This window comes from Solea solea, chromosome 19 (genome assembly GCF_958295425.1).
Source record: "Solea solea chromosome 19, fSolSol10.1, whole genome shotgun sequence".
NCBI lineage: Eukaryota > Metazoa > Chordata > Actinopteri > Pleuronectiformes > Soleidae > Solea > Solea solea.
The window spans coordinates 16250331-16267243 of record NC_081152.1 but is presented as its reverse complement, the minus strand read 5'-3'; the positions used below and the strand labels follow the sequence as shown (position 1 = coordinate 16267243).

The 16913-nt window shown below is 39.8% G+C and overlaps 1 protein-coding gene across 1 annotated transcript in view; it reads right to left on the bottom strand.

Annotated features, from left to right (window-relative positions):
* Positions 1-16414, bottom strand: part of LOC131445906 (poly [ADP-ribose] polymerase tankyrase-1) — an 82842-nt gene extending 66428 nt beyond the window's left edge. The window contains exons 1-4 of the mRNA XM_058616657.1: positions 15877-16414; positions 14273-14388; positions 12087-12195; positions 4913-5008 (exon numbers count right to left, since the gene is read on the bottom strand). Coding sequence (XP_058472640.1) covers positions 4913-5008; positions 12087-12195; positions 14273-14388; positions 15877-16369 — 814 coding nt within the window. The 5' untranslated portion in view covers positions 16370-16414. The remainder of the gene's footprint in view (positions 1-4912; positions 5009-12086; positions 12196-14272; positions 14389-15876) is intronic.
* Positions 16415-16913: the final 499 nt, after the last annotated feature.

Sequence of the window (16913 nt, the reverse complement as noted above, 5' to 3'; positions counted from 1 at the left end):
AACAATAATGCATACAGGAATGAATAATCAGTTGTTTCCTTCCTTCTTTGTAATTTGTCCCCAAGCTATAGACTCTTCAGACTTTCACATCTAAAGTTAGTTTACAGCTAGGAAATTATACAATGTGTGCTGAAGGCAAATATGGTATGTTATCTAACCATCCATGGTGAGATAACAGCCAGAGCTACTGATTGATCTATTGTGTTAGTCTCTTGGTTATTTATTAGCTGATAATATCTTAGCTCTGAGTGTTATTTACATATATAAATATGGGGGGGGGGGGGGGGTAAAGTAACATTTTCCAGGGTTACTCAAGGTCTGTGATTCATCATGACCACTTTACAGACTAATATGATACTAGAAATATGTTACTGTCACAGACTTGAAGAGGTAACTCGAGGCAGAGTGAGACATTTCAAGTGAGGAGCAGCGAGAAAGAGGGAGAATAGATCACAAATGTCAGAGAGGGGGAAAAAATGGAGAGTCTGATTGTTACAGAGATTGCGATGGATTGGAGACAGCAGGGGGCAAGAGGACAAAGAGTACGGATGATGTGACACCAGGGCTGGTGTGTGAGGGGATGAGGGGCGGATAGAGTATGTGCTGTACTTGCAAGCTCATTAAACAGCGGCGTAATTGATGAGTGAGGGGAGTAGACAAAGGAGAGATGAGGGGAGAAGAGAAATAATCGTCAAGGACATAGACAACTTGATGAAAGTGTCCTAATCACTGGTTTCCAACCAGAGGGAGATCAATCACCAATGACAGGACAGACAGATGTAAAGAAAAATCCTTGTGGTGAACCTTTTCATTTCTCAAGTTAGCGGTTCTGGGGCTTTTTCCACATCATTACTGCATGTTTTCTGCAATTACTTACTAGCAGCCCGCTTAAGGGATACTTTGGGTTTTTGATAATGCTCTCACGTTGATACAGGAACCTTGGAAAAATCTGTTAGATGTTTGATTGACATGAATTAATGAAGGGACCAGAAGTTGGATTTGGAGGTTAAACTGGTTCAGTGTGGATAAAAGTATGACTGCAACGAACAACGAGTCACCTAATCTTTTAAAGCAACGATTAATCGGCAACTATTTTGATCATTTTATGGACCAAACAACATATCGATCAATCAATTATGAAAATAATTGTTATTGTTATTATTATTAATATTATTATAAAAATACATGTAAATGATTAAATCTATCCATCTTCACTAGACCTTTTTCTAGAAAACATTGTAAATCAGACTAGAAAGGCTTTTTATAATCAAATTCCCAATTGATTACATGCATTTATGCAAATGAATCTGCCTCCTGGGGTAGTGCAATTAATAGTGTATCATGTTTGCAATAAATTAGAGCAGTAATCTGCAGGATTTCATGGTTCTGTGCATGTAAAGCGGCAAATCTAGGAAGTAAGGTGTTCACCATGTTCAGGAAAACAAAAATTAAAAACAAATAAATTCACGCATTAGAGCAGCGTGACAGGCTTCTGGGGCTCAGTAAAAACAAATTATCTGCCATTCCTTGTCACATCTGCTGCTAAAGGAGAACAGAGTCGTTTCTAGGCGCGGTGCGTTGGACGTGGCAGAGCAGCCGCGCTAATTTATAGGTCAATATAAACTTCCATCACCACAGACTGAGGCTGAAAGCCGCACTGGCATGCAGCAGAAATGAGGAAAAGAGCAGAACCCCTAAATCATGTACAATGAACATATAGGACAGGGAAGAAAGAGCTAGCACAGAGTGTCACTGGAGAGCAAAGTCACACTTTTTACAGACACTGCATTTATGGAGTTTCTGAGAAATGTTTAAATTCTACACCACTTCAATCTAAACTGCACCATTTGGGCAATAACACAGGCATTTATGAGATCACTAATTTAACTGCCTCACTGGCAAGTGTCTTTATGAAAGTTATATCATTACAGGTTGGCACTAGGTGAGCAGACAATGTAACGGGATGATAGTTTAAGGTGATTAGTGCCGGTCATTGGAAGCATAACTCATGAAACTAACAAGAATCTGCATACCACTCAGATCTGAGCCGCACGGATCAGAACAACAGAACGAGTCACTGCAAGAGAAAGAGACTGATGACAGAGCAGAGAGTGTGAGAGCCCCCTGTTATGGATCGACTCGTTTCCCTGTTAACTGCTAATTTTCACCCGAATGCATCGGCAGGTGCCTCTGTGTGTGAAACAGCAGATGCTAAAAACGGGGGAGAGAGATCGCTTTCCTGTAAATGTACCATTGTTCACGTTCTCATTAAAATTTTAATTTTCTGCCACAGTTTGTACATTTTAAAACACCATCTTCTCCCGGTGATTATTGTTTTGTGACCTTCTAATGGGCATAATGCACATCTCAAGTGGGCAATCTAACAGAGTCCTGGTTTTGTGTGCACTGATATGACTTAATAAATCGCCTATTAGCTGCCATGAGTCATTACATATATATACACACACACACACATTTGATTAAGTGCACCGTGTTGATTTTCTATCACATTTAGAATGAGGGCAATTAAAGTACTCCTCAGCTAAATCTTTTATTTTTTACCGCCCATAAATTGCACTACCATGACAATTACACTGCAAAATGTGTACCATGTCTAATACTGAGATAGAATAGGGTGAGGGGGGCTAACTGCGACACATGCGGCAGAGTGCAATAATCCTGGCACCGAACAACCTCATTTCAATTCCTGCAGCCGGGGACAATAATTCTTCACCGGCTGGCTGCAGTGAGATTCCCCACTCATGTTTTGACATTGCACAGTCTCGCAGTGTCGTATCTTGAGGTCTGTCTCATCCAGCGCACAGGCCAAACAAGGAGAATTGATGATGTAACCCAGTGTAAACACAGAAGTGGTGCTGCGAAACTGATTTAGAGCCAGTGTTGATGCCCGGAGAGGAAAAGTGAACGACAGAGAACACAGAGCGAGACTTTTAAATGTGAAAAATCCTCTTTTTTATGCAAACCAAACAAACAAATTAAATTCAAGTCTCTCAACTTTTCCTACAAATCAGAAAAGGAATCATACACATTAAATATGACACTAGGGCAACACCTGTTTATTATTCAGGGTTTTTTCTGTTGTGATACGACCGGTATCTCTTGCATTTCTTACTCAAACAACGTCAAAGTCAGCACTGCACACACTGGTGCCCTCAGTAAGTCGTCTGCCAAGCAGACATTTACAGAGAGGTGTATGAACAGTATAAAAAACGAGAAGTGCTCATTTGCCAAGAAGAACAAAACCAGACTAAAAAGAAAACAGGTTGTTGTCTCAGTACGTTTAGATGTCTAATTAAAACACACAAAATAATTCATCTAAGAAAGGACATGTTTCAAATTAGCTCCTCAATTAAAAGCAGCAAACACAAGCAGTCCCAGTGGCTCCCGCCAATGAACAGGTGTAAAGAGTCCTGCTGCCTTTAAGAGCTCGTAACAATAAAATACCCCGTAAATTAGTCCGAGATTCACTGCACACTTTAAGTGTCCCGTGTTGGTCACAAGAAGTTTTATATGAGCTGAACTTTTGATTCTCTTGCGTTTTACTGGCGTTTTTTGCTCTTTAAACACGAGCAAAAACGCCAGGAGGTTTATTTTGACATGAAAAAAAATCCATCGAGCTTTGAAAGTGAGAATGTGCAGAAACACTACAACAGGCCTTCAGATAAACCCAACTGGGACAATAATGACAATGTTGATGATGGCTATGGTGATGGAAGTGTTTCCCACAGTCTGTATCTAAGGGAATGGAATGGTAAAGTACAGTGTTGCAGTTTTGGGCAACCTAACAGCTAATATAACAGGTTAGCTGTGTCAATGTTTGGAACATGGAACAAGATAAAACACATGCACATAAAAGCCAACACTGTAAGGGGCTCGTTTATCGAGTAGCTGATCAATGAGCTGACTCAGAGCCGGAAGCAGAGAGTCAGAGAAAAAACAGAAAAGTAGTGACCAACATGTACAGGAAAGGACGACTGGTGAAAAAACAAGGAATGAAATGTGAACATTCTGAGGTGGGTGGGTTCGGTGACATTGTTCCGCCTATTTTCTTAAACCTTATTTGTCAGTACCAATAAATCCCGTCTTTTTCATTTCAAATTTTAAATATTGCAAATTAGCAGCACATAAATGAGCAGTTACGTGATCCTGATTAAACAATGAGGAGGTTGCTTGAAAAAGTCGCTTGTGTCCAGAGGAGAGTTAGAGTTTCTTTGTTTTTTAAATAATAATAAAGTAGTGATCTACAAGCAGTAGCATCAGGCCGTGCAGCTCTGTCACCACGACGTCCGTGCCTGAAACCCGATTTGTTCTATGCATGTGTGTGCAGCATGTGGCTACTTCCTGACAAAACTATAATATATATATAAAGGTTCTATATCGTTTTAGTAGTTATTCTATTAAAATAGATACGTGTTAGGGGTTAGAATTAGGGTAAGGATTTCTTCTTTCGTGTTACTATATCTGTTGAAAAAACAAAGACGGTAACAGGAAGTGGCCGAACTTTCACACCTGCTATGCAGGTAAGTAATTATAAGCTTAGAGGCCACTACAACTAGCTTAACGTCCATGCCCTCTGACCCAATCTGCCGATAACATTAGTGATCTGTGTTGATGTGTGCCCTCTGCTGGTATACGTCGTAAATATACCGTATGCAAGGTCCAGAGAAATGACACACAGATGAAAAGTAACAGACATTGTTGGTTAATTCATTCTGTTAATTACCCTACTAACAGTGAATCATCAACATCCCCAAAAACAAAACAAGACAAAGACAAACAAGTCTGCAACAGCACAGAGTCAACAAACAGCAACACACAAAGAGAGAGTCTTGTGAGACTGAAACGTGGGAGTGAGTGCAGCGATTGGCAGATACATAGGCAGTAAACTGACCTGTGAGCACGGCCTTTGCAGAGGGTTCCGCCAGGTCCAGCGCGGACTTGCCGTCAGTGTTGCGGATGTTGGGGTCGGCTCCATGCTGCAGCAACACTGTACAACAACAGGGTAGACATAGACAGTAGCTGAGCTCCTGAACTGACATACAAACTCCTCGACACACACTTCCTCCAAGTCCTAGTCCTCCTCCTCCTCCTCCTCCTCCTCCTTCTCCTCCTGCTGCTGCTACTGAACCACATTCTGCTCCATAAACTGCTCTCCCTGGACCCTTCTCTCCCACTTGCTCCTCTGCTATCCCCCCTGTTCCTCCTCTGGTCATTCTGACTCCGTGCTGTACTGGCAGCCCTCCTCCAAGTCCTACTTCACATTTCTCTCCTCCTCCTCCAGCTGCTCCTCCTCTGTTGCTAGCGCTGCTCCCTTGGCTGCCCCCGGCTGCCCCTGCCCTGCGAGCCATGCTGCTGATGTAAACAGACATGTCACAACGGGAGCTGCGAAAAGCAACGCTGAGACCACAGCGTCGGAGAAACAGAGGACCTTACAAAAGGGCTACGTGACCGGTTACAAAACACATCCCACTTCCACGGAACAAGGGAGGGAAGCCTTTGCTCGAGCTGAGAAAATAAATAAAAATGAGTGAGGAAGGGGGAGACTAATCCAAGCAGCAGCAGCGGCGGCGGCGGCAGCAGCAGCAAGACGGGCAGGCAGTGCGAGCGGAGAGACTCTCGCCTCTCCAACTGACTGAGCGATGCAGCGGAGAGCAAGATGAGTGAGGAGAGGAGGGGAGAAGAGAGGAGTCAGAGAGAGGATGGGAGAGGTAGAGGGCAAAAAGGGGGAGGGAGAGCAAAACATAAGAGTGGGTGCAGAGGAGAGGAGAGGAGAGGAGAGGAGAGGAGAGGAAAGGAGAGGAGAGAGGAGAGATGAACTACCCCACAGGTATGAGCTGAATAATAAACTCAGCTGGTGCTCAGTTCTTCCTGTAAATTAGCTCTTTGTGAGGGCACTAATGTCACCACTCCACCTGCCTCCCTCTCCGTCTCACTTCCCCACTATTGTTATTGCCGAACAGTTCTCGGCGCACATTGCCCTCTGACTCGCTGTGAACCATCCTGCTGAAACACAGCGGGAGAAGCGGAGATAGCCAGGCACACTTCTTAAAATTCAGGATGCTGTGCATGCATGCCCCCGCGTGTGTGTGTGTGTGTGTGTGTGTGTGTGTGTGTGTGCGTACCTGTGCCTCGTGTTATTCACCCACTCAACAAAAACATGATTTAGCTCTGCATCAATCTTTCATACGCCAGTCGAGAAGTCTGAGAAGGGGTTGTCTAAATACCACTTTGAGAATCTACCAACGCAGATATCAGTGTGATACAAGCCTGGTTCCCAGTAAAATCTATCGCAAATACTAAACGATAAGGACCAATTATTTTCTTGTTCATCTGCAGTTGTCACTTGTGATTTAAAGGCATGGCAAAAAAGTAATATACTGTATATTTCTTTGATGAAAATAAAAAAAAACACTTGATCTAATATTTGTTTTCATTTTTGCTCCCTCCAATTTCTTGACATCAATATTAACTTTAACTTAAACTTTAACTAAAATTTGTCATCATGGTGACATTTTGGTTCATATTAACCAAACCCCCATTTGTCAGCTTTAAATACCAGGACAACCTAGATCCCTTTTTTTGGACAGGATTAGTTTTCAGGACACCGTCAGATTTGTAATTTATGACTCGCTGTGGAAAAAATGAGCATTAACCAAAAACTGATTGCATCAAGGAAACAAAGTACTGCTGATGACACAGAGCGGCACATAACAGCAATTAAACAGGCTGTTTTTACTTTTAGCCGGGTGTGAATTTATATCTTCATATTTTTTTAAGTAGTATCTTCTTGTACAAGTTAACACTTGGGCAAAGAGTTTTTAGATCCTGACACGGCAAAAGTAAAACCTCATTCTTATATAATAAAGATAAAGGAATTATATTGTTGTGGGCTGGTCGGGCAGTTCTTTAGAGAACACTTTATTTGCTTTGTCTTCCACTCGCGGATCATGCACTTTCAATATCCAACGATCAGAAAACGAGAAAAGAAAAAATATTGATCTCCACTAAAATACAACTGTGAAGTACTACTGAATTACTATGTTTATTTTTATTGGTAGAATCCACTTTGGCATTTCCAGCCGTAGTCAAACCGTATGCAGCCGCCTCGCTTCACCAGCACAATGTCGCTGTTGTACTTTTGCCTGGACTTTATTGTTCATGACGTAATTCATGCATCCCTCTGTTTGCAGTGTGGGAATGTCATCATGAACGCCAGTATAGCTAAAACACTATAGCTATACAGAGGAAGGCGAAGGCTTCACGTGAAGATGAAAGGCTTATTCATCTAACCCTAACCCTTAACACAAAGTGGAACAAACACAGTTTAACTACAAACTGAACTGTAAATGATGGATGTTCTCATTTTTCAAGATCTTCTTCTCCCAAGGTTTGTTGATTAGATTTTTCTCTGGACCTTGAGCCTGAAGAGATACAGGTCAAGTATCTTTTTTTTTTTTTTGTTGGTGATCCCATCATGCTGAGCTGTCGTGACAGCCTTCATTTTAGACTCATCCAGCTGCTAAATCTCCAAACTGGCAGGACAACCGTTGACCAAACGCCTGTCCAATAAATAAGCCACCGGGGGTCACGTGACTTTTTGCTGACACGCATTGGTTTTCCTTGCAAGACAAACATTTATGTCAGGTTTTTCTTCTCTGTTTCAACTCAAACATAACAAACCTACAAAGACCCCGTAGGGTAAGGGTGCGGAAGTTTAAAGCGTAAACTTTTTAAGTTCACTTGCAAAACATGTGCTCTTCCATCCTGGTTCTTGTTTTGTAATCCCCGTAGGGAAATTAAGTCTCTGCATTTAAGCCATCCTCTACTAGAAGGCTTTAGAATTAGGAGGTTAGGGGTTGGGGTTGGTTACTTTGCTTAGGGGTACCCCAGCCATTTGAACTGGTGGAGACTTGAACTGACAACCCTCCGGTTACAAGTTCCCTGGCCATGGGACGCCCACTGTTCTCTAATGGCCCTTTTCCCACTATGATCCCACCTCGCCTCCCCTCGGCACGGCACAGTTTAGGTTGCATCTCCACTACAAAAAAGTACCTACGTGGGCGGAGTCATGTGACTTTGTTTCGTTTTACACGCGTGACTAGTAAAGCAGTTGTTTTCGGTGTAACTGAATCAAATCACTATAATCACTTAATTAAGATTGTTCAGTACTTCCTCCATGACCTGACAAAGTCACCGGACTGAAAAACAGAGGCGGGGTTTGTGACGCCGGCCGCGATCAGCAGTGCTGTCGCTAAATACACCAGACTACTCTGTTAAATATTGAGATTTTAGACATTTTCCTGGTCATTTTCGGAGAGTAACCCGCGTTTTTAGGATTGTTAAGTCTTTTTAACTGATCGACAGTTCGGCACTGTTTGGCTTGATTTCTGTGTCGGACGTTTCTTCCTGTGACGGCACTCTGACCAATCAGTAGGCGGCAATCTGGCGACGTCACGCATAGCACCTTCTCAGTGCGTTTGGAACCTCAGTAGGTGCTGAAAAAAAGTCCCTAGTACAAGGTACTATGCTAGTGGAAACGCTACTTAACCATGCCGAGGCAAGGCAAGTAGAGCTGGTGGAAACATGCCACAAGTGCTTCAGAAAGCCCTGCCCTGCCCTGCATGGCTCTTTGGCTCCATGACCCTACTCCAAGTGCCAGATGAGGCTGTCTGAGAGCTGAGGAGGGGACTCAAACGTTTTGCGGGTGAACGCTAAAGTTCGCTCTAAAGAATTTCCCACCCTGACTCTGGAGGAGGCTCCTGTTCATGATGTCTATAATGTTGTCTGAGAGGTTTTTGTAAGTAAGTTTTGGAAGTTTTTCAAAGCTAAATATACTGTGTAGGCACAAGACAGCCCAGTACTGATTTCCAGCAAATCAATAATGTCAATGCCCTGATGAAGTCTAAATGAACTTTGGCTCTTAATTTTGAAGAGTATCTTCAAATGCGGTGCTATTTTATAGTCCAGGCAAGTAGTTCTGCCACATATTCCTAGACTGTTACCCACATTTAACAGCATGTTTCAGACACATCCAGCATTCCTGGCAGCCGATGACTGCAGATACTTTCTATATATAATGGAAATTAAACAGGCAGACTTGCCCAAAATTGCCAGTCATTAAAGATACGGACTTAAAGCCTGCCTTATATTAGTCTGTTTTTCTAATCACAAATCAGAGAAATACCCTTATTGCTGCAGTCAATGCTCACATTCAGGACTTGGACAAATGATAAGTGGAAATGTGTATTGCAGTCTCTATTTGTGCCAGAGGGCAGCGAAAGAAGTATAGGAGCAGAGAAGGAGTCAGGCTTTTCAAATTATGCCACAAATTGGAAATGTGTCCTGAAAATATTTACCTTTTGAACCCGCACGGTAAAAACGCATTTATCAACTTCTTGCTTCACAAAGTGTTTTCAAGTAGTATTTTCTGGGGGGAGAAAGTGTTGCTTAATGGTCTGTGCTCACAACTGGACCAAGAAGAGCCACGGTATTGTCAATGCTTGTCTGCGTCCTTCACCTCAACACTGATGCATTAGCACAAATAAAGCCCAGACACCATCTGTGGAGAGCGTTTTTAAAGCAGAGACATCCTCAAAATGACCTGCTATTTTCAAAACAAAACATCTTACGACACCAGAGCAGTTTATAACTTTGACTGGAGGCATTTAAGCACATGTGCCAATCATAGAAACATGTTTACATGTGGGAGGATTTATAAGCATAAAATTAATACACTATTCACATGTACACAAACGTGTAAAATAGCTTTAAAATAAAGGTTATTGTAACCTAATAAAAAGCCTTTTTTGCATACTTTAGGCCAGAGTCTTGCTTTATGGAGGTTTGTGTAGAGGTAGGCCAAAAATTTGGTTGGGCTGATTAGCCAATTACTACAAATTATGCATTTTTGTTCACAGAAATCCAATAAATGTTGACGGTTAAACTTTATTTTTCATGCAAAACTATTTTTTTTATTTTTGATGACCTATTTCATGTATTAAAAACACAGTTTATCCATTATTTTTATTGGAATGAACTGTATATAACGCAAAATAAAATGTAGATTGGGAAGAAAGAGCATTAATGTTGTTCAAATACTAATTAACTTAAGTTATTAATGTTACCATTAAACATTTAAATGTTATCAGATGGTGGACAAAAACAAAAGCCAGTGAATATCCTGAGTTATCCAACATTAGATGAAGAAAAATAAACCCATATTTCTTCCCACTCCCCTTTTGAACATGTATAATTTAGATTGATTAATCTAATCTTGTTTTGTCAGTTATAATTTCATGTTATAAAAATAAAAAAATAAAAAAATAAATAAATAAACATAGGTCGACCTCTAATTTTATGTTTTAAACAGAAGCTTATTACGCAAATGAAGACGAGTGGAGGTGTCTTCTGAAATACATGTAACCATGTATTGTGAATTTAAAAGTTCAAGTGAGTACGATTTAGTAGCAAAGCTGGAACACAACATTCGCAATTCACAAAATAATTATGTGACATTTCCATTAATGTGAAAAGGATGTCAAAAAAACACTAAATATGCTCATTGTACCAACCAAAACTAAAAAAAGACCAAAGGCCTAAATTTCCATGTCATTTAAAATGATTTATACATCAATCCCTGCTCCAGTTGTTGATAACAAGATGAAATTTGTGTGCGGTGATAATCAGAGCAACAACAAGCCCCCTGCTGCCGTGCGGTCCTTCAGGGCCCAGACATTATGCAGCAGGTACTGCAGACATAAAGTGACTGATGTAACTTTTTCCTCCCTGTTGCTCTCGACACTCAAAGCCCCATGAAAGCGACCATCAGTGAAGATTTCCTCCAGTATTTCTACTATCATTATTATTATTATTATTATTATTAGTCAAAGTGAGCAATGCTGTTCTATTAGGATCATGAAGATTATCACCTAAAAGGCTGCTCGCATGGGTTTACTGTCAAGATGCATCTTTTTTACTTCGGGGGATCAGTAACACACAGCATCCCCTCTATTCTTCAGATTAACTGCGACCGCTGCTAACCGAGCCTGCGGTGGCGTTTCACTATTTAATTTAAAACCAAGTTGGTGGGAGCTCATATAATATAGGACAGAGAAATCAATGCTCTCTTGTCCCCGTGTGAGTTTAAGAATTAAGCACTCTGACGCGGTGATTGCAGGCCTTGGGTTATTTGCTGTTTCGAGCTTAATGAGAAACAATAGTGGGTGGTTTGTGATTGTTTCTAAAAAAAAATACTGTGTGATTATACAGAAATATGGGTTAAGACTTTTAAATAAAATCCACAAAAGAATACAAAACTAAAGCAGAATTTAACATGAGGAAAAGTCCTAAATTAAATTAACAGTATGTAACACAACTAGTTTGGTTTTAAAAACCACAAGGGATCATGGGAATTGTTGCCAGGAGACCTTTGGCAGCAATTTATCAGGAACAAGGTCAACTCAGAGGTGATGTAACACCCAGTTGTGACCCCCGACTTCCAATGTTAATGGAACGCAGCATAATTAAAGGCACAGTGAAACAGTCTGTTACCTTGAATAGAAGTTATATATATATATATATATATATATATATATATATATACATATACATATACATATATATATATATATATATATATATACATATATATATATATATATATATATATATATATATATATATACACATATATATATATATATATATATATATATATATATATATATACATATATATATATATATATATATATATATATATATATATACACATATATATATATATATATATATATATATATATATATATGTATATATATAGGTTTAAAGAGTGTTTCAAAAAAGTTTTGGCTAATGTAAGTACATCACCAAACGAAAGATATAACAAAAGTCTGGTCATTGTTATGTAATGTTACATACTATGTCTTTAAAAGCACGTTTAACCAAATCTGAGAGGAACCAAGTACTTCCCTTGCACACACAGAACTCAAGTTTTCCATTTCAGTTCTCGTCACAGCAATTCTTCAAACACAAAATGAACCGAGCGCATTGTTTTTGTGCACCTACCGATACAGACGTCTATCTTGCCTTTAATGGCAGCTTCGTGCAGTGGCGTGTAGTTCCAGTTGTCTCGAGCGTTAGGGTCGGCTCCCTGACACAGCAACAAGGACACCACCTGGAAGAAAGAAGAATAGTAAAACTTACTTTTTATTTACCAGAAACTATAAAAACCTCACTTGTTCTTTTACTCTTCTCTAGGCTGGATATACTTCAAAGTGACAGTAAGCCATGTTGTGAATCCCCGTGGTTATAGCTACCAACAGACGAAATCCAGCTGACTTTTTGAGATTTCATTACTTTAGATAAAGGAATAAAAAAACAACTCTTTTTACCCAACAAAAATGGTGCTAAACCATGAGCGTGTGTAATCTGTGGCAACCTGATTTAAAGAATCAAGATTAATCTGATTATTTTGGGCATTACAGGCAAAACTTTCCAATCTTAAATCTGTAGTGTACGTACACCTTTTAAATATAAATACAATGTGTGTGTCCAATACGAACGAAGGAATGAGTTCATGCTGATTAAAACGTTTATTTTTATGTCAAGACAGACAAACTCAAGACCAAGGCATTTCCATAGTTTTAACATGTACTACTTAATTGAACTGATTTATTTATTACTACGGCTGCAGCTAACGATAATTTTCATAATCGATTAATCGGTTGATTATTCTCTCGATTACTCGACTACTTGTTTGGTCCAGGAAATGGCAGAAAATGTTGAAAAATATTTTTAAAACCTGAAAATGCCGATATTTTTAAATGTCTCGTTTTGTCCACAAACCAAAATTATTCAGTTTTAATGATGTTTTGGTAACATGGATCAAAGAAACCAGAAAATATTCAGATTTAAGAAGCTGAAAAATCAGAAAGCTTGACTCAATAATGAAAAAAAAACACAAACCGGTTCATCAATTATCAAAGTAGTTGACGATTAATTTAATAATCGATTAATAATCGAGTAATTGTTTCAGCTCTATTTATTACTGATCACCTCTCTTTCGTTTCCTTGTTAAAGCGTCCTTGCGTGACCTGAAAAGTGCTTTAAAAATCTGATTTGTATTATTGTTATTATTATGTATGTATAGTATATTATGTATCACTATTAAATGCTTTTTGTCCCCACCCGCCCCTGCTGTGCTGCCACTGTATACAGTACACACAAACACTCCCTCAGTCAGGTCTGATAGTCTTGCTTGACAGAGCCTGTTTTCAGGTAAATGAGGCAAACAAAGGAAGAATAATAAAGTCAACGACGGAAAAAATTCACAAAAGATCTCACAAATTCCATCTTTTTTTTCCCAACTTAACATAATACATACATAACTTCTTGTTTTTTATTCATCAACAAACAGCTTAACCTCATTAGTGAGTGTCCTTCCTGTGGACGTGTAACTGAGGGACCCATGGCACGGACCAAACATGCCTGATCAATGATAACTGTCAGAGAACAGGGTTATTTTACACATATTTTAAGTATTTTATTATTAACAGCTTTAAAGCTGTGGATAGAATTCTGTTGGACGTAAAAGAGAACGCAAGTTCTTAGCCTTGACATTCTGCAACAACAACACAGCTCAGTACCTCAACCGTCCATTTAACTATCCGATTTCCAGCAGAGTGTTTCCACTGTCTGAGAACAAGGTCACTGCATCTACTTTGCAGAAATAAAATAAAAACCCAAAAACTAGACAAACAAGCACTTTAAGAACCTCAGCTTTGTAGTTGCCGAGTGACTGGTTTCAGTTCGGAGTGTTTTCACTCTCATCGTGATGCAAATTGTTGCCGTGTGATCACAAAGCAACATTAGTGCTGTGCACTTCTCTGACGATGACGTTAAGTGCTCTCAATCAAAACCTCTCAAACACATGAAACTGAGAACAACAAAGCCTCAACCGCACATCTGTTACAGATAATCCAAAACATCATCATCATCAGGATCAGGGGATGACCAGAGCAATGAAAAGGAACGTCTTCTCACGGTGGTCTCTACCCATGACTGCACACTTTGTGGTTTAGGATCGACCACCTGACAAAGCAGGAAGTTGACAAAAGCAGGAAACGCAAACAGTTTGTGTGTTACTTTGTCTGGACTGCCCAGTGGGGGGGGGAGGGGGGACTGTGACAAAATAATCCATCCAGAGTAAACAACACAAACAGATAACATGGGGTCGAGTGAGTAAGTCTCACCTCAGAGTGACCGAAGGAGCAGGCATTGTGAAGCGGGATCAGACCCCCGTCGTCCCGCGCGTGCACATTGGCGCCCGTCTGGAGCAAGTGGTCAACCACATCTTTCCGCCCAAAACCTGAGACACGAGAAAAAGAAAAGTTGATCTGATTAATTTAGAAGAAAAAAAGTAGAAAACATCCTTTAAAATAATTTAGATATTCACCACGCGTGTTTACAGGTCTCATTTAATTCCTATTTTATGTTGAAATTCGAAAACTTTACTCGAGTTCCGTCGTTACTTTCTACTCATTTTGTGAAAAATGTGTCACATTTGTCATGGAAAGTGTTGTCACATGTCACCCCTCTTCATTTCAACCGTGTCCTGGGACTTAAGAGGATCTGTTCTCGTTCAAGCTGCCGAGGATTAGAAAAACCAGAGATATAAAACAGCTGTGTATGTTTTTGTTTTTTTGCTGTACTGTTGAAAGAATTAAAAGCAGCCCAAACTGAAAGAAGAGAGTGAACATCACCTTAAATAACCACGGAAACTTTCCTGATTTGAGTCAAGCCTTGTCTGTGTCTGAAACTAAAGGCAATGTTTACATTTACAAGTTATGGATATTTCTGCAAAGTTTATGCACTTATTTCAGTTTATTTCACTGGGTGAATAAAAAGTAAACATTTACAACGGCACCTGACTGTTCTAGACAAAATATCTGATTGAATATATACATATATAGGTATGTACTAGTGTCTGTTTAACATTAAGTGTATTTAGAAAAGTCGATTCCCTGAGTGTAATTTATACATTAAATATGACAGTACAATTTATGAGTGTGACTCATTTGTTATTTTTTGCTGTGGGATCCCTAGCAAACTTTCAACTAATGCAATGCAAATCATCTTTATCCTTTTTTTTTTGTTTTTTTTTGAGTATTTATTCAATCATTTATTAGTTCCTTTCATGAAAGTGCCCAGTAATACAATATGAAATTTATATATATATATATATATATATATATTTAAATGATTGAAAAAGGAGCAGTTAGAAGAATACAATTCTTATTATTATTACCTGAACACAACAAATCTTAGACAGGTCTGTCATTTTCACTTACCTACCATCGACTACACCCTTTATGAAAACATAAAACTAAAAAAAAGCCATAAAAGTGAAAACATTTACATAAATAAAATGTAACAACCTGTTAAGTTTCAGGTGCATATTGTCTTATTTGTTTTCTCTTCATATATATTTTTTAAAACTGAAAATGATGTGTACAACCCTTAATCATTCTCTTAAATACTTTCACGTGTTTATTTTCTGCCTTGCACACTGTGTTATGCATTTATATCTCATTTATTAAGTTTACAGTAACATGAAATTTGCTTTTAATGATATTGAGTTTAACAAAGTGACTGTTTTAATGTGCAAATGTGATAATTGTGAAAATTAAACACTAATGTGATAAAAGTTTGTAGTTGATATTGTGAGCAGTGTTTTTAAAAAACGCTACTGTCTGTTTACTCCCACAACCACTGAACGCATCACCACAAGTGAACAAACAGCCTGAAAAATAGGAATTTAGTTTGTATGAAATTAGATTTATTTAGTAAATGTTACCTGCTGCGAAATGCAGGGGTGTCGATTTACGTCCTGCCATGTCTTTCGCGTTCACGTTCACCGCATCCACGAGTTTCTTCACCCTTGAAACATCCCCGTTTCGACAGGCTTCAAACAGCTCCCTGAACGCCCCGTTTGCATTAGCACCTACACCGCTGCTGCCCGGGTTACCACTGCCTGAGTCCGGCGTAGAGCCAGGGCTTGCCCCGCTACCCTCGGTGGTGGTCGGGGAGCTAGCACTACTGCTGCTGCCGCTGCTCGCGGAGGAGAGGGCCGGAGATGGAGAGGTGGAGGTGGTGGTGGTGGGAGAGGCCGGGGCTGCCTCGCCGTCAGCCGTGTTCTCCGCCGCGCTTCTCCGGGGAAGCGGAGTAGCATCGTCGGCGGGTGCCGGCGGAGAGCTGGAAGGGCTGCCGGGGATGGAGGAGCTGCGGGGATGGGAGGGCAGCAGTGTGTTCGACTGTTGCTGCTGAGAGGAGCGACGAGGCGTCGCCATTTTCACAACACAACAGTCCCCACTAGCAACAAAACACTGCTGACAGCTTCCTGTCGAGAAAAGACAAACTTCCGGTTTGCAGGGATTATCTGAAAATTACGGTGTTGATTTTTTTATTCAGTTTATTTGTTCACATTACTCCATTTGTGTATTGTTTTTTTATATACATGTGCGTTATTTTCCATGTTTTTTACGCAACTTAGAAAGACGATAGGGAGCCCTGCTCCCCAGAGCCGCGGCCCACTTGTGGCCACAGTGGGTACTGCAACGTTGCGATCAAATTCCTGTGTTTACCACATTTTAAATTAAAAAAAGGTGCCTTTTTAACTTTGATTTATTTATTTACACCACACCACAAGTCACTTTTTTGCAACATGAGTTAATAGTAGCTTTTAGTTAATTAAAAGTTAGTTATCTATCTGTTTGTGAATACTGTTAATGAAATGGTTCCAACATTAAAAGTGTTTTTCAGGAAACAGATAAATATATATAATTTATTGATTTATTTATAAATGACGAAACTGAATTGATGACTATGAACACA